General features: G+C 44.3%; 1 protein-coding gene and 1 pseudogene across 1 annotated transcript; both read right to left on the bottom strand.

The window, feature by feature from the left end:
- Window positions 1-983: 983 nt before the first annotated feature.
- Window positions 984-3,622, bottom strand: LOC120674873 (oligopeptide transporter 4-like). Its single transcript, XM_039955976.1, has 2 exons — window positions 3,570-3,622; window positions 984-3,430 (listed from the first exon to the last, which is right to left on the bottom strand). Exons 1-2 carry the CDS (start codon window positions 3,620-3,622, stop codon window positions 1,084-1,086), a joined length of 2,400 nt encoding a protein of 799 aa, XP_039811910.1. The 3' UTR covers window positions 984-1,083.
- Window positions 3,623-7,005: 3,383 nt separating this feature from the next.
- On the bottom strand, window positions 7,006-18,682 carry LOC120673595 (annotated as a pseudogene).
- Window positions 18,683-19,004: the final 322 nt, after the last annotated feature.

Genomic DNA, 19,004 nt, shown 5'->3' with positions numbered 1-19,004 from the left:
TGTGCTTCCCCAGGGGGAGCTCTCTTTTCCGGGTTGGCGAGTTCTTCGCCAATCGCAGATTTTTCTTCCGATGGGGTCGTCTGGGTTGTTCATGGTGGCTTCATGCGGATGGAGGAGGGTTTCCCTACGGGAGACCTCTGTACGTGAGTCATCGGCCGGCTGCACATCGATCCGAATGGAAGGTGTGTCTTCTGGCCTTTTGGTTCGAGGATAAAGGGGCAGCTTTGGGTCGTGTGGATGGAGTGGATAAGGCTCGAATATCTCACGACAGCATCCATCGTCGTCGACGAGTCCCTATCCATGGGCGATGGAGCTTGGGGCGCGTCCCCTGCCAATGCAGTCTCAGTGGTTGCTTGATCTTACTATTGCTACTTCCAGAAATTCGTGGAGATAGGGCTTCTTTTGACTTGGGGTTGGTGGCGAAGATCCTCCGGCGATGGTTGGCGATAGCAAAGTCTGGAGGATTCGACCGACATAGGTTTTAGGGCTTAATTTGTATTTTCTTTTTTCTTTAGGGACCTCTGTGCAAAATGATCGACACAGCTGTCTTCTATGTCCTTCTCAAATTCTCGAATGTACTTTAACTTATAATACAGGTATGTTTGATAAAAAAGGTTCATATATTTGTGCACATATTCATGCACAATAGCAGTAGGTATCTGTAAGGATTCGATGTTTATTAAGTGGAGTATTTCGAAAATTTCTTTACAACAAACTAAAGAGTAATAAACCAACCTGGTAGCTCGATGCAAGTATCCACCCAGGCTATGAAGAAGGTAAAAAGAAAACAAACTGAAGTACTCCCTCCGTCCAAAAAAAAATGCAAATCTCGCTTCCCAAGAAGTCAAACACTTTTAATTTTGACTAAACTTATAAAAAAATTACTAACATTTGTGTCTCCGAATTGATATAGTATAAAAATATATTACATGATTAATCTAAAAATACTTATGTTGTAATTTATATATATTAGTACTATTTTGTATAAATTCAGTCAAAGTTGGAATTGTTTGGCTCCTTCGGAAATGAAATTTACATTATTTTTTTTGGAACAGAGGGAGTAAAGCAGTAAAGCTACGCTGGTTACAGGACGACAGGGCAAACGCTGTCAGGGCCGAGATCCACCCCTCTCGCCGTGTGGCACGACGCGAGCGGGCAGTGCTCCCCGGCCGTCCCCCACCAGCTGATGTTCCGGTTCTCCATCGACAGCGCGAAGTAGAGCAGCACCCCCATGAAGGCCACGCCCGCGTCCAGCGCCGCCGACAGGATGTAGTTGTACCGCTCCCACCACCGCTTCCGGTACCGGAACACGAAGAAGTTGAAGGCGACGCCGATCAGCAGCCACGAGTTGTAGTTCACGGCGGTCGCCGGGGGCATGCTAGCCGTCGCGCCGATGAGCACCGGCAGGTTGACCATCCGGATCCAGCGCCGCGCCGGGAACGCCCGGTGCAGCGCGTACACGACGGCGGGGCCCGCGGCGCCGGCGAGGAAGAACCAGTTGAGCGCGCCGTAGTTGCCGAGCGGCCCGAAGATGCGGCGCGGCCCGACGAGGCCCCAGATCACGGACGCGTCGAAGAAGACCCGGTCGCTCGGGCACGTCCCCGGGCTGTCGGCCGGGAGCAGCGTGTCCTGGCAGATGTTGGGGACGGAGCCCAGCAGCCAGTACGCCACCCCGAGGTTCACCGTGCCGGCCACGACCGTCCCCACCAGCTGCACCAGGAACGTGGACTTTGGGGGTATCTTCATGTAGTGCCCGAGTTTGAAGTCGGCGAGGAACGACACGGCCTGCGACATGCTCATGTACCCGTACACCTTGAAGCAGACGTTGGCGATCGGCTTGCCCGGGAGTATCAGCCCGATGACGTACTCCGACAGGACGTTGAGCCCCGGCGTCTGGTTCGTCGTCGCCGTGATGACGCTGATGGGCAGCGGGAACACGAAGGCCATGGCGCAGGCGAAGAGGAGCCCCCACCAGGGGAGCTGCACCTCCTTCTTGAGCACGGTGCAGAGGACGAGCGAGACGGCGGTGGACAGCGCGAGCAGCGAGTGGAACCACCAGCCCGGCGCGTCCTCGTACTTGGTCATCAGCCTCGTGTGCACGTCGGGCTTGTCGTTCTTCTCCTTCCGCGAGGCGCGGAACCGGCGGTAGATCTCCTTGCCGTGGAACAGCGCGACGTGCGTGACGGTGGCCGCGATCGCCGCGAAGCTGAGCCCGTACGAGAGCGCGAAGAAGGTGCTCATGTGGATCCGCCCCTGCCGCTGGTACGCGTCCATGTCGATCTCGAACCGGTCGTTCACGATCGCGTTGATGTCGTAGCCCTCCCCGCTGAACGCGAACATGTGCGACGAGAAGATGGGGAATCGGCGGGCGTTGTACAGGTCGAGGCCCCAGTAGGCCGCCGGCACGGCCACGTACATGAAGAGCAGGAAGCCGGCGAGGATGTTGGCGGTGGCGAAGAACGGCGACACCAGCGGGCTGAAGAGGAACGACGACACGGCCGTCCAGTCGAGGGTGAAGGCGCCGAGGCCGAGGCCCCTCATGCCGGAGCCCAGCTGCTGCGCCGTGACCGACTTGGAGAAGATCCAGCATACCCAGGACACGGACGTCAGCGTCGGGGCGAGGTACCCCGGCACGGCGTACCACAGGAAGCTGCCGGCGAGCGCCACCAGGAAGAACTTTGCCCGCGACGTCCTGCGCGACGACGAGCCGCTCTCGGGCGCCAGATGGTCGTCGTCCTCTTTCTCGTGCAGCGCCCGGAACAGGGACACCTGCACGAGGGTGCCCGGCCACCACATGTGCGCCGGCTCCACGACGTACCTGCGCATGAGCCCCGCCCAGCCGTACCCGAGCACCTGCGTGGTGGTGATGAGCAGCCACGCGGCGAAGAAGGAGATGGAGCGGCGGTAGAAGGCGCGGATGATGTCGACGATCATGACGGCGTAGGCGGAGCCGTTGCCGAAGGCGCAGCCGGCGTTGGCGAAGATGGAGATGAGCACGTGCTCCTTCATGTTGAAGGGCCCCGGGTTGAGGGAGAACTCCCCGCCGCCGAGGAGCGCGGGGGCCCGGAACCTGCGGGCCGGCAGCACGCGCGCGAGCAGGTGGCCCAGCGGGAGCGAGGCCACCTGCACGGTGATCTGGGTCACGACGATGGGCTCGGTGCGGTAGGAGAAGAACTGGTTGAGGAAGCTCATGAGCACGCAGGAGAGGAGCCCCAGGGTCCACATCCGGAACGTCCACACCGGCAGCGTCGGGTCGTCGGTGGGCGTGGTCATGCGGACCTCCTCGATCCGTCGCCGTCCTCCGCCCCGCCACCGGGGACGATCATCCCGGTCCCGGGGCCACGCTCGACGTCGTCGGCTACTATCTTGACCATCGTGGACGTGTGCGCCGTTGGTTGCGGAGGGTCTGGACGAGACGACGTGGCCATATCTATATATATATAGGCGCTGGCGGTGGCGCAGAGTGTCGGATTGAACCCGAGACGGACTTGGGGTGTCGGCATCGCCTACTCCTCTGAATCCGAGATGACAACGCGGCAACCTGCATAGCGTGCAGTGTCCGAGCTGACCTGAATACCTGATCGTTGGGAGTTGGGACCGGTATCCCAACTCTCTCCTCCATGGATTGCAGTACAAACGTACTAGAATCTGCCAGCCAGGTTCTCGCAATGGAGTTTGTTTTTCTAATCACATTGAGTCCGATCCATTTATCTATTTGCTTCACTACAATTGTTGGTATCATTTTTTTCCCAATGATAATTTTAGAGTAAATTGCACTCACCCTACAACAACTTGGCAGGTGGGTGCAAATTGGTCCAACAACTTGTAAAATACTCAATTTAGTACAATAAGTTGACAACTAGGTGCAGATTAATCCAACAACTTATAAAATATTTAATTTAGAGCGATAACTTGGTAAATTGGTGCATTCACAGTCCAAATCTTACACGACAATGTATTTGCTAACGTTAGGTCACAATAAACAGTAAACAGTATATTCACGTGAGAATGTATTATTTGACCGGCAATGGATGCCAATAATTTTATTCTCAGAATAAATTAATTATAGTTTTATTAAAAATAATACATTATTTAACCGCCATTACAACAGCAACATATTAAGCACAGTAAATGAACGTCAATAATTCTTAAATTTAATAAATGGAAAATATTGATGGTGTAATTCTAAATTTTTTTATTAGTTCAAATTCAATCAAATTTTAACGAAACACTGAAACACCATTAGCATCACTGAAACACCGAAGTCGATAAGAGAGACCCTGAAACCTTAGGTTTCTCCTGCGCTTCTGCGCTCATATATTCAACTATGCTTTTGTTTGTTTCTGTTTATTACTTTATTTAGCTCATTTTCCATTCTAACCAATATAGGAGGCTTTAAGAATATATGTACCAAGCTCATAAAAGGTATCAATAGTTTGTATCAATATATTGATTTTCTAGCTTAATCGTGCATATAATCAAACATATCGAAAACAGTGAGGTGATTTTTTTCCAAAATTGAATATCAAATTAAATAGTTTTAATCAAAATTAAATCACTATAAAAAATAATTATGTAAAGACATAATATTAATTTCTAAACACTGAGGGTTCTTATCTTGGCCAAATACATTGCCAGGCACGTGTAGCACAAAAATCAATGGACCAATAATACTTAATAATTTGTTCTAACGTGAATATACTCTTTATCGAGATCTTGCGTTAGTTACATTGCTGTGTAATATTTGGACTATGAATGCACCTATTTACCAAGTTATCGCATTAAATTGGGCATTTTACAAGTTTTTGAACCGATTTGCACCCACTGTCAAATTATTGCATTAAATTGAGCATTTTACAAGTTGTTGTATGGTGGGTGTGTAACGAACATGGCACCATTTATGCTCTTCAGTCGGTAGCACCGGAAGAACCGACGCATGAAGCACCGGTGCATCCGATGGTTGTCGGAAGATCCGATGCCATGGTAGAAGGGAATCAAAGCCAAGTCAGCTTATGGACACCGGATGAACCGACGGGTCAAAAAGGGGCATCGGTGCATTGGGCGTCTTATGTTCCAGAGACGATGTCAAGAGCCCAGGAGAAGTTTCTTCAGCACCGATTGAACCGGTGAAGCATCGGTGTATACCATCGGTGTAATGACGTCAGCTGCCAGGAGAAGATCCTCAAGTACCGGATGAACCGGTGATGCATCGGTACAAAGCATCGGTTCAACCGGTGGTCACTATGTCAGCTGTCAGGAGTTCAACGGCTACTTCTGTTTATGAGTGACCGGAAGAACCGACGCTACCCCGCCAGAGGCATCGGTTCTTCCGGTGATACGCAGATTTTCTGCTGACCGTTGGAGCAACGGCTACAAGACTTGATGGCCTATATATACGCCTCACCCCGGCCATTTGAAGATTGCTAGAGTTGCTGGACATCCCACACACACCCAAGAACATCTCCAAGCCATACAAAAGCATCAAGATCATATCCTTAGCCCTTAGCACACTTTGAGAGTGTTGTGTAAAGGATTAGCTCTTAGAGAGTAAGATTGCAAGGCTTCAAGCCTTTGTGCTGTGGTTCTCTAGTGAACCAAAACAAGAGCTTGGTGCGCCGGCACCTTGGAGCGTGAAGCTCGCCGGCAACGTCATCGACCCTCCGACTTGGTGTGGAGCGGCGACGACATCTTTGTGCGGGGGACGTGGAGACCCCCATCCTTTGTGGAGAAGCTCCTTAGTGGAACCCGGGGCCAAGGTGATCGTGATTGTGTTCACGGAAGAGACTTGGTGGCCGAGTAGCAATACTCTTAGTGAGTGCTACAACAACGTGGATGTAGGTGTGACTTTGTGGCTAACCGAACCACGGGATAAACACCCGCGTCAAGAGTTTGCTATCTCCTATCCCGCTATTTAAGCTTCCGCATTTCATACTAGCAATTTGTGTGCCTTTACTTTTATAGAATAGTTTCTTGATAGGAAAGGCTATAGGTTGCTAAACTCTTTTGGGATAGGGGTTTCACACTAGAACAACCTAGTTGCACATCTAGATAGCATGTTTTAGTTTAAGTTTTGTGCAAACTAGTTGGAGCCATAGGTCTAAGTTTTTAGAGTCTCTAATTCACCCCCTCCCCCTCTTAGGCTAGAGCACCCGATTCCTTTCGGGGTGCAATTTACTCATAATTTTACCGTCGACCGGAGGTTAGACAACGCACGGTCGATCCGACAGCTCTCTCTCCCTCACCCACCACGTGCATGGACACTACAACTACTTTATCCCATTTATTATCCTGCTCCCGTTCGCTCTCATCCACACATTTTTCTCCTTCCTTCCCCATTCTCTTTCCTCTGGAGATGACGCAGAGTGGCGAAAGCAGCAGCAGCGAGCGTGGTGACGGTGGTGCAGCTGCTGAAAATTGAGGCCATCCCAGCAGCGGGCGGTGACGGGAGGCGAGTGCCGGGGGGGGGGGGGGGGATCGGCGCTTGGTTGGGACAAGGAGGCGGCGCCATAGGCGAGTAGCTACGCTCCCTCACGGCCTATGACTCTCGCGGCGGCACATGGTGGGGGAGAGCGCGACGGCGAGCAGGGCTTCTATATTTGCATGGCCGCCAACGGTGGACGGGGGTAGTTTGTTTTTTTGCTTTTCCTTCCAAAAAATGTACAACGAAACAATTTTTATGGCGCAGTTATTTTTCCATTTTTTTCTTTTTCTGGACGCAAATCTTTTTCCCCCAAATTTTTTATTTTTGATGAAAAAGTTTACAAAAACTTTTTACTTGAATTTTTTCTTGATTTTGGATGTAAAAGTTGTTTCTTCAAAAAAGTTTCTCAAAATTTTTTCTTTCAATTTTTTTCTCATCAAAATTTTCCCAAGTTCCTCTTCAATTTTTTTGAAATTTTTTTTATCATAAAACAACAAAAAAGTTACTAGAAAAGGGAAAAAAAGAGAATGGTCGGAAGATCGACAGTAGAGAGGGCTTCCCTAGGGTCGACAGTAAATTAGCGAGACCTCAATTTTTTGATGTACCTCCATCACGATTCACGAGCGAGTGACTAGATTTGTTTCCTCCACCAAAAATAGGAAAAATCACCTTTTATTGTTGCCAATTCATCGGTGGATACATTCTGTTCTAATAAGCTTCTAGTACAAGAATGCCAAATGCCTAACCAATGAACCAATATCAGGCACTACTATTGCTTGAACAGATTCTAGCTAGCAACTTAGCGCAAACGGCGGATCGGCGAACGTCCCGTTCAGCACCCCTGGCGCGATGATGCTGTATGCCTTCTCTGTCAGGTGCATGCCGTCCCAGTTGGCGAAGCTGCTCGGGTCACCCCAGACCTTGGCCGTGCTGTTGCACTCCATGCCGGTGTGGTACCGGCCGGCGCCGCCGCAGCACGCGGCAAGAGGATCACCAATACCTGCCCAGCCACCAAATCAGATCGATCGATCATATGTTTCCAAAAAAATTCTAATCAGATGGCTTACAATTAGTTGCGAGTTTAACGTGGGCGGATTGAGATAAGTACTGTAGAGGTCGCAAACTTACACTAGCTAGCCAGGTCCATACTCACCGAATCTGGCAGGATTCTTGACAAGTTCCATGGCGGCGCCGTAGTAATCGGCGTAGATGAGCTTCACCGGGGTGGTAGAACCTGAGCCGGGTGACCTCATCGCTAAGCTCCTGGTTGTGCTTGTGGGAGACCTCGTTGAGCCACCTGAGGCATCCGTGCTCGTCGTAGTCCCTAGGGTTGTCGCTGCGGTACCTGCTCAGGTACGACGCCAAGCACCCCATGGGGAAGATGTTGGGGATCAGGAACGGTTTCGCACCATTCTCTAGAACGAACTCCTCGGTGAAATGGCTTATGTATGTGACGACATCCGGAATGATATCTTCGATGTTCTCAGCGGGCCTGCCAGCGCTGAACCACGAGTCGTAGTCGTCGGCTCCAATCTGGCCCATCACGACGAGAGACTCGCGTAAGAACTGTCGCTTGTCACCTGAGATATATGTGTACAAGAATTGGTCAGTGGATAATATATATATATATATATATATATATATATATATATATATATATATATATATATATATATATATAATAAGAGTGTGTTTAGATCCCAAATTTTTATACATAAAAACATTACATCGAATGTTTGGACACATGCATAGAGTACTAAATGAAATCTATTTACAAAACTTTTTGCACGGATGGGCTGTAAATCGCTAGACGAGTCTAATGAGCTTACTTAATCCATGATTTGCAACAGTGATGCTACAATAACGGTTCACTAATTATGGATTAATCATAGATTAATTACCATCATTAGATTCATCTCGCGATTTACAACCCATCTGTACAAGAAGTTTAGTAAATAGACTTCATTTAGTACTTCAAATTAGCAAAATTCCATGCCCAAAAATTTTGGCCACAACATCTAAACACGGCCTAAGTCAGTTTGGCTGCAGATATTCACTTGTGAATGGTTGAGATCGGGATTTTTCTTAATCTAAAAAATATATATAAGTCGGTTTGCCTTATTTAGCACACGTCAAATAGACAAATAAACGTTCTTATATGAGATTTAAATTCTTATATATGCATTCTTCGATGTATTGTCCGGACTTTGAATTGTACGGAGTAGTGTTACCGTCCCCGGGAGCTATCCGTTGCTGCATTCCATCGAACCAGCCCATTTGCACCCCTAGAGAGCAGGGCGCCGCCACGGAGTCATTCCTCGTGTAGTGAACGCCTCTCGCCGTGGCACCAAGCACGGCAAAGTTGGCACCATGCGGGAACTCTCCCGAGTCCTTGTTTGGCAGAATCGGCGGCATCAGTGGCAGCTTGAGCGCCTGCGGTGTAAAACAACAACATGGTGCATGGTGAACAAAACGAGAGAAAGATTTGAAGGAAAAAAAACCGGCGTTTATTTTGTTGATAATAAGGGCCTTAAAATGCTTCAGTGACATGTACGTATAACTTTATTGGAAAAAAAAGGATGTAATGGCACAAGATTTACTCACCGTAGAAATCAATCAGGACACGGCCATCGCAAATGCGGCCTGTTGCATTCTTGAAAAACGTCATGCCATAAGGGGGTTCCTTGTACTTGGACGCGGCCTTGCCGGCCAAGTGCACGAAATTTCCGGTGTCTATGATGGAGTCGCCAAAGCTGAAGATGCGTTTGTAGCAGCTGCACAACCCTACATGGGGATTGAACAGGAGCACAACGAGCGCGAGGATGATGGCCCCTGGCAAGGAATGGGGTCCACACTTGAAAGTGCTCATCATCTTCTAGCAAGCAACACCGGCCACCGCTACTTCTTTCGAGTGTTCTACAGATGAATCATTGAATCTCTATGACCAATAATTATAGTGCTATTGAATAGTGGTATATCTCCAGCCCACGGATAATTTATTGAGTGGTGTATCTCTAGCAGCCTACCGTTTCTTCGTGATCGAATGCATGAAAAACATTGAAAAGCAAATAATACAATTCTTGCTAACATTTATGGAAGATTTGTTCAGTGCCAAATTTATGGAAAATATCTTCCCAGACCATAATATGACTGTAAAGATATGGAAGAGGGATTCATTTCAGATCTGAATAGATGAAAGAAATCACAAATGCTTGCAACTTGCAGGAAAATTCTACTCCATCCGTTCGAAAATGTAGGTCGTTTTGGCTTTTCTAGATTCATAGTGTTTGCTATGCATCTAGATATAATACATGTCTAGGTACGTAACAAAATATATGAATCTAGAAAAGTCAAAACGACCTACATTTTAGAACGGAGGGAGTAAGATAATAGCCCGTTAAGGATCTAGCCAAATCCTATGGCAGAAACTCCGATTCACCCGCCTGACTTTTCCAATTTTACACATGCCCGTCAGCCCATTTGCCCGCAAGATCTTTCAGGTAAATATCTTGAGAGAATTGCCTATTTGAGACAAGAAATAATAAGCATTGCCTATTTGATACCCAAACTCAAAATCTTTCCCATATGTGTCCAACTTGATTTTTTTCTTTCCTATACGACACTAGTAGGGTGCACGTGCGGCACCGCACGTGTTTGACGGATAATATTGCAGAAAAATGAACACACTAAATTTTAGTTGCAAGAAGCAGTTTAACGAAACTATATATGGCGAAAATATGCAGTTAGGTCAAAACATTCATATCACGATATATGGTTCAATTGCTGCAGCGGTGAAGATTCGCCTCAAGGAAAACACGTCGGGTGATGGTTCGGCCACCGGAGATAGCCTAAGATAGTAGGGGTGCCCCACATGTTTTAAGAACCACGTTATGAACAGAAATTGTGTGAAAACAAGTTAACATGCACAACATGCAGCTGGTTTGCCCGCATGTGTTTTAAAAAATCTACTAAATAAGTATTTATATCTATAAAATATCTAGTAATTTATAATTTTATACTTGTACTAAAGATGTTCATACGTCAAGAATGTATCTTCAAAAATTCTAATAGATAAAAATTTTAGCGTAAGTGCAAATCAACCACGTAAGACCACAAGTAAAGTTACGAGTACAAACCACTCGAAAAAATGTCATGACTAATGAGTACAAACTAAAACATATATACATGGTGTATTGTGGCTTAAATAAGGTCAAGTATAAACCGGAACATAGGGTCACAAATACAAACCAGAACATACATAAAATGTATTGCGGTTTTATTTTAACAAAATGTATTGTGGTTTCTGTTAAAAGAATTCTACATAGGGAATGTTTTTAATATTCCCAAGAAAAATTCGATTGATCCTACCCCTCCACGGCATCTACAATTACAAACACCCCTGATTCAGCAAGTTCCTAAGCAAAGATAAACCAGCACTGTAGAGAAAAGTGATAGGATAATAACAAAGATTATGACATAACATAGCATTTGTAAGCAAAGATAAGTAAGCAAGATTTTTATAATTGTTTTGCACATATTTTGCATTCACTAATAGTGATCATTTCAAATTGATTCCATACCCAACTAATTCTTTTACGATTGAGTTTTGGTTCAGACATAAAGTGTAATGTATTTGTTATTACTGTTACATCTTGCCCTGGATGATAATTTTTTATCCTCCGAACACGTCATCTTCCACATCTATAAAAAAACATGAAAAAAATTTCTCTTCCCCAAATAAGATTCATGTTTCTATTAAAACAATTGGTACAAAAACAAGACATATTCCCCCCAAATAAGACTTCTCTTGCACATCAATTAAAGCAATTGGAACAAAAAGGGTAATGATTCTGATATATCAATAAATCTATTGGGAATTGAAAACAAAATTAAAGTTATTAAAGATTAGAAGCTGTTCTCCTAACTGAAGCAAAACCTGTACTAAAGAGAGTCTGCACTATGCTTGAATGTTACTGACATGAGAACCACATTTGGCAAAATTGCACATGCTAATTCCTAAAATTGCTAATGATCTCTAGCACACACACAAATCGTACATGTATATAACAAGGGTTAGGTACGTAGTTGATTTATAAACCAAATTCCCACAAGAAGGGATCTCACGTGGTTCATTTTACCACAAAGCTCATATACTGCTCATAGCCACAGGGCAAATAAAGCTTCCTCTCTTTCTAGAAAAATAAGAAGAGTGCTAAAAGCATGCAGATGTAGGGCTACCAGTTTAGCAACCAGAATGCAGATCTAAGTCATATGTGCAAAACCTAGCTATGATAAATCTGCGCAGCATCACAAAAAGACGCAGATTAGGACTATCCAAAGCGAACCTAATGGTAATATTCAAGAACGAAAAAAAGAATGCAAGGTATTTCGTTCCTATTTTATTCAACGTGGTGTGCTTGGAGAGGGACTTTAAGAGTTCTTTTTTTTTGACACAACAGACCAGCGTAAGAATGAACAACAGCTTAAACAAATCGGAAAAGAAGAAAAGAGAGGAGCTAGAAAATCACTTTTAGCTTGATTATGTGATTTACCTTGCTCCCAAAGTGTTCTTTTTTTTTTCTTGTCAAGCACCTCAGTCCTGCTGCTCTAAATCTGATTGGAACAGAAAGGGGCATTAGACAGACCAAGAACTCTTACAACCATAGCATGCTTATTAATTCATCAATTAGCATATCAGTGATCATAATGAACAAAGCATACCTCTTCCTATCTGGTTCAATTCTCCTTCGTGTGCTTGCAGCTTGTAAAGCCATACCCCCCCCTTCTTCAAAACATGGTCCATTTGATGAAAACAGTTAGCTTTCAGTGATGGAGGCAACCATCAATATTTGGTACAAACATGGTCATATTTGCATTCAACTTGGCCATATCAGCCATGCATGCACCTAGAATTGGTACAAACAAAGAATATTATTAATATAATGGAATAAAAAAGGAATTTAAGCCTGATTCAATTGTGTGTTCCTTGAATCAGATTAGCGCAACTTATTATTAGTAAGATAAAAAATCTTAGGTACCGCAAAATTATCATTTTGGACAATTAAGAAAATATATCATGTGCAGAATGGGATCTTAAGTTTTCTTCCCTCGCGTAGACCATCGCACCTCTTGCGATGACCCCCCGGCCCCTCGCGCCGCTTCCCCCCACGCGGCATGCCGCCGCCCTGTGCGCCACCCGTCGTGGACCTCCGCAATGCCGCCGGCGAGGGAGGAGCGCCGGGGGCGGGTATGGGTGCCCGGGGAGGGGAATCTTTTTTTTGATGGAAGAGGGGAGGGGAATCTAGGGAGGAGAGAGAAGAGGCACCGTGTAGGGGAAGGGAGGGGGGAGCAGCCCGTGATTGGCGGGAGGGCGTGTAAAGCGCCGGCCGGTGACAAAACCTTTTTGTTTTCGGCTGGATCCTCTAGCGTGTCACGAAAATGAGTTCACCGCCACCCTTTGTCATACTTTTTGACTTACATATGGGCCTTAATGGGTGGTTTGTGAGTAGGGGTAGACTACTCTTGGTACATGCTAATTTCAATTGTTTTGGATCCTTATAGTATAGATAGATATGCAGAAATCCAATTCAGTATTGGAATTCCAATGCAAATAAACAAAACATTATGATCATGGCGGATTCGTCAATAAGATTCAAAATCTACATGCTCGACCATGATATCAATTACAATGTCTTATATTAACCATTACTACTATGATAGACCAAAAGTCTTGACAACCAAACAATAGCACAATTTAATTTTTTGTGTTGTCCAGATCATCCAAATGATGTACCCTTGGCGACAACGCACAATTAGAATAAACACCATGATGAGTAAGTTGCACACCCTCTGCATGTCTGCTTGATATATTATAATAACTGCTGCAAAATGAGAGAAAAATTAAGTAAACAATTTTTGAGAGAAAACTGTTCTAAAAAATTCAAGAGAAAACAAAGATATCCCAAAATCTTAGAGATTTGTCTACCAATCATAATTTGCATTCATACGTTTATATAAATACTACAGTTATTTTAGACAATTAAACTATACACTAATAATTCCCTTTATGAAAGTAAATCATGAATAAAAATGCCACAATTTTGTGCATCACTGGGACATGAACTCAAGCAGATAAAATACAAAAAGTATGTCACAAGTGACAAAGGTACAGATGTATATTCAGTCATTCAGCAGGATAGACAACCACACAAATAAATACCGCAAACTTGGTACGAACTTATTTTCAGAGTATATTCTTTGATGAAGAATCTTAAAGCAAACTTGCAAATATTTAATTTTCCTATCTCTGCACATAGCCGTGGGACATCTGATTCAAGTAAAACAGGTTCTGCTTCTACCAGCTCATCGGACATGTGCTTCTAAAGGATTAAGTAAATAAACAGGCACACATACTTCAAATTTGCAAAGGAAAAGCTCATGGAAATCTGTTCACCTGGGCATCCCTCCTACATATATGTTTAGTAGATCATGGTAGGAAGATACTTCTCCATATTCTTGAATTCTTGATCCAGGACAGACCATCATCCCTGCCCTAACTGCTCAACAAGCCTTCAGAGGTGCACTAAATCAGCACTGATAGAATCCAGCCATGAATATAAAAAAATGCAGACCTGTTAGAAATTTTGAATAGTACACACCCTACTTCTGCTGATCATTGGACCGCAACGCTAAAAAGAAGAAAAATAGGAGGGAAAAATATTGCAGCTTCCAATGGAGATGAAAAAATATTACATAGAAGGAGCAAGCACCAAGCAGCAGCTATGTCAAACTTAGCAGGCAACCATACTGTATAAGAAACATACTCTCTCACATATTTTGGGCTTTCTAACAATCGTAGGCCAGAAGCAATTATCCCATTTCTGATAGGATTGTTGCATTTTAAACAAAGGAACATGTTCAACCAACACAGGGTATGTGCATGTATCTGCAAAATAGGAACAATTACCCCTTTGCTTATAAAGAGAACTGGTATAACCTTATTCGGAATCTGCATTGGACAGTAATAACCAATTAATTGTAACCATCGTTTGGACTATTAGGTGCTACAACATAATACGCCACAATTTTTTATTCATGCACCATTGTTTCATAAAAAAATTAGAAATGGCATTATATCTTGTAAGGCAAAGTTTACATCAAACTATATCATGCAGCCCTACATCACTGGAAAATTCTTAACAGACCAGTTTATTAAAAAAATGCTTCAGCAATCTTTCATGTACTGCTTGAGCAATTTTTTGATAGCAGTTCATATAATTCATAATTTATAAAAAGAATGCTGCTCAAATCTTATAGTAACAGATCAACAATAGATTCCTTGACAAGCAGGAAGAAAACAGACAAAAAAATAGTGATGAACTCAGTGAAGCAAAGTCTCTTTCCTCTAGAAAAGCCAGTAAAATACTTTAGGAACAATTTAAAGGTTATAGCTTATACTTACTGAATAGCAGCGGCTTTTCAGAAGAGCTGGAGAATCAGTTGCTCAGATTTCAGACATGCTTGTATTGTCCCGATTAAATATATCCATAACAAAATATTTTGAAATTCAATTTCTGGAGGAAAAATACCAAATTTCTGGTTCAGATTGTACACCCTGCAAGGAACAAAAAAAAGATGTAAGTGAATCAGAGGGGGGATTTATTGGTGCAAAATATGATTCATTACTGTTCCTAGAAACAAAAGAAACAAGCCCAAAAGAAATGATTCAAAATTAGGATGTGATGAACAGCTCTCAATATTACTCGGAATATTCTTGAAGACAAAATATTCTTTAAGAAAATGATAAGGCATCTATGTGCAAAAAGAAAAATTTAGAAACTCACCAATGCTTGTTAGTAAACAAGGCATAATCCACAAATATAGAATGCAAATAGATTTACCTGATCCTTTTCTAATGTACAGTTATACAGTTATTTTTTAGCTGAACCTTTCAGCTAGTTTTTCTCACATGTAAAGGCTCCTTAGCCATGCTGTAACCCACCTGAGTTCTTGCTGATTTTATCGCCTACCATAGTACCCCACCCTACAAAATTTTGGCAAATGGTGAAAAATGGATTCAGGGGTCAGCTTTGAGATCACAAGGGATATACAAGGTGAGATCCCTTGGTGTATGCTCTTTGCTGATGATGTGGTGCTAGTTGACGAGAGTAGGGCAGGGGTTAATAGGAAGTTAGAGCTGTGGAGACGCACGTTAGAGTCGAAAGGGTTCAGACTTAGTAGGACCAAGACCGAGTACATGATGTGCGATTTCAGCGCGACTAGGCATGAGGGGGGAGACGTTAGTCTAGATGGGCAAGTGGTGGTCCAGAAGGATACGTTTCGGTATTTAGGATCGGTGTTACAAAAGGATGGCGACATTGATGAAGATGTTAGGCATAGAATTTCAGCTGGCTGGTTGAAATGGCGGCAAGCTTCTGGCATCCTTTGTGACAAGAGGGTGCCACAAAAGCTAAAAGGCAAATTCTATAGGATAGCAATTCGTCCGGCGATATTATACGGTGCTGAATGTTGGCCTACAAAAAGACATGTGCAGCAACTGAGTGTAGCAGAGATGCGGATGTTGCGGTGGTTTTGCGGGCACACAAGGAGGGATAGAGTCCGGAACGAAGTTATTCGGGATAGGGTCGGGGTGGCACCAATTGAGGAGAAACTTACTCAGCATCGGCTGAGATGGTTTGGACATGTCCAACGAAGGCCTCCTGAGGCGCCGGTGCGTAATGGGATCCTCGAGCTAGTCGATAATGTAAAGAGGGGTAGAGGTAGACCTAAACTGACGTGGGATGAGTCGGTTAAGAGAGACCTTAAGGATTGGAACATCTCTAAAGAGATAGCTTTGGATAGGAGCGCTTGGAGACTAGCTATCAATGTGCCTGAACCTTGAACTTATTTCTTTCGGGTTTCATCTCTAGCCTACCCCAACTTGCTTGGGAAAAAAGGCTATGTTGTTGTTGTTGTTGTTGGTGAAAAATGGATTTGAGACGTGATTGCGCAATAAAAATTTATTATGAGCATCAGGTAAGCGCCTCTAAGGTGAGAATAGCAAAGGTCGTAAAGGAAAGTAATACCATAAATGGTAATTTTGATATGTGATGGCAGTATCACCCATTGCAACACCCTCTTCTACCTAGGCATTCAATGACCTATCACATGCTACTGGTTGGCTTGCAAGCTATTCCATTGGTAGTTAAAAAAATTCAAATGAAAAACACAATAAAAAGTACATCAAGGTCAGGTGAGCGATAGAAAAGGGGATCTCCAGCATCAACCACCACAACCAGCTTCATGGCAGAAAATAAATCAGTCAGTCTTTTGCATAGTAAAAAACACATCACAGAGCATTACTCTTCAATCAAAATATCATGAACATGATGCAGGTTAGCACAGCAACACAATCTAAGTAAATCATATAAAATAACACAACAGAGTAAGGTCTTAAATTGAGATAAAGTCATGTTTATTCATGTTTTGAGCAGAATATCATCGGCAAGAATTCAGTAGTTCTACATTAATCTAAGAACTCTAAACATAAATTGTTCCCGTGCTTGTACCTAGTTGGAAGTATGGCATTTTAAACCTGAACAATAACCCATTTCCAATTTGGAACTAAAATATCACCTTGTATATTTTGGATGGGTGAAAATTGTGGCAAACATATATAGGACTGTCATACAGCTCAAACCCCACCCCATTCTTTCTCACAACATAGCATATACTAAATTTTTCTAGAGTAGTAACATGTTAAAATGTGTATATTCAGGAAGTATATCTCATTCCAGCAACCTTCATAATTTCAGAATGCAGGTATATATTCTAATTTTTAACAGTGTCTGCATTGATAATTCCAAGCAGCCTATAATCAGTTGATGATGGCACCTGCAAGTTTTGATTGCAGTTATGATACTATCACTTTGAGGTATTATACAAGAGACAAGTTAGGCAAGCAACAAAAAAAACTGTACCCATGTCCAATTAGAGCAGAGCAGCATGGTTGCACTCAAAAATAATACTGAACTGTCCTGCATCATGTAATGAAAGCTTAACTTATAAGCCCATATTTCTCTAGAAAAGAGTGTAGTTGCAACAGCCAAGTCATGCCTCCCAGAGAAACAATGATTAGTGCTTCTGAATCCTGTAGATATTTTGCAAATCAGTTCCTGAAGTTTACTTTTTGTTACTACAAGCAGCATGACATAAGTAGATCTTTACTATCCCTCAACAAGACATGGCTATTTCAGACACAACCAAAGGTACCTCAATTAAAAGGCTAATTAGATAGTTTAAGATTGTACATACCCTCCATAATACTCCAAGCACTATGATAAATTAAAGCCTAGCATGGCACCGATTGGATACAACAAAGACATGCCTAGGGACAAGATTCTTATCAGAATGCGAGAGATTAATCCACATGCTGGAAATAAAAGGAAAAAATAGTGAACCAGAGAAACAATGCTAGAAAGCTAACCGGGATTTAAGACCACGAATCAGCCATCATCAGATGTTGAGCTCCTCGATGTTTACCAAGATGCATTAACTCATTAATTAGCCAGCGACACTTACATGCAGATACAAAAGAGCAGAGATGGTATGCAAATCAAGAGAGCAGAGAGAGGGTCAATGGGTTCAGATCCGCTTACGATTCGCCATGGCTGCTCGTTGATTTGTGCTCGGAAGCGGCGTAAACGCCGATGCGCTGCTACGAAGGACCACAACAGCGGTGGTGTGACCCCAACACCAGATCTCGATGTAGGTGCTCAATTCCATGCCTGCACTGCCCCGCCCTTGGCCCGATTGGAGATAGAACTCGACGACGATGGGCGGATCTGAGGGCAGGATCTAGGAGGAGAAGGGGGGGGGGGGGTACTTTGGGTGACCGTGGATAGGAGGGGAGTCGAGGGATCGATGGGAGACAGGGAGAGGAGGGCAGCCGTCGGCGTAGCCCCAAGGTGCGGCCATGCCACCACGCCGTCGACGAGTCCTGCACGGAAGGAAAGGAGTGAGGGTCGAAGAGCGAGAGCTCGGCGATGGCGGTGGGGCTTCCGCGACGGCAGCCGCGCGTGGAGGATCCGCGCCGGGAGAGCGGCGGAGACGGCAGCCGCTGGAGGGCGAGAGCGAGGCAAGGGAGCAGCGCGATGGCGAGGGGGAGGCGCCGTCGAGGGCGCGTCGCGAGGGAGGGAAGGGGCCGAGATTGGTGGCGGCGGCGGCGAAGGAGGAGGATTGGCACAGGGGCGGGTGTAAGTGCATCTAGGGCTTAACGGCTATTGGTGAGTTAATGACAATATGATTAAAGGACTAATGATTTTATTAAAGTTGTCATGAGCAGGGATTTATTTGCAAATCAGTTATTGGCTTTAGCTCATGTGATTAAGAATCAAATAAAAGAAAAGCATGATTGTTTAAAGTCAAGCATATTGTGAAAGAAAGCAGGAGACAAGTATTCATAGGATATTATCAAATGGTCTCTATTTATGGCTTGGCACATTTGAGGTACAAATTGTTGGAAATATTATTACAAGACTTCATGGTTTGACAAACATAAAATGAGACATATACTTGTAAGCAA

Source organism: Panicum virgatum, chromosome 5N, assembly GCF_016808335.1.
Source record: "Panicum virgatum strain AP13 chromosome 5N, P.virgatum_v5, whole genome shotgun sequence".
NCBI classification, from domain to species: Eukaryota; Viridiplantae; Streptophyta; class Magnoliopsida; order Poales; family Poaceae; genus Panicum; species Panicum virgatum.
Note: the sequence above shows the minus strand (reverse complement) of the source record. Positions and strands in the feature narration are given on the sequence as shown.

Bases quoted from the DNA above. Each gene is read 5' to 3' on its own strand.
- LOC120674873 (XM_039955976.1), bottom strand. From the start codon at position 3,622: ATGGAGGAGAGAGTTGGGATACCGGTCCCAACTCCCAACGATCAGGTA. The intron at 3,431-3,569 runs GTCAGCTCGGAC...ATATATATATAG, and splicing joins CCCAACGATCAGGTATTCAG to ATATGGCCACGTCGTCTCGT.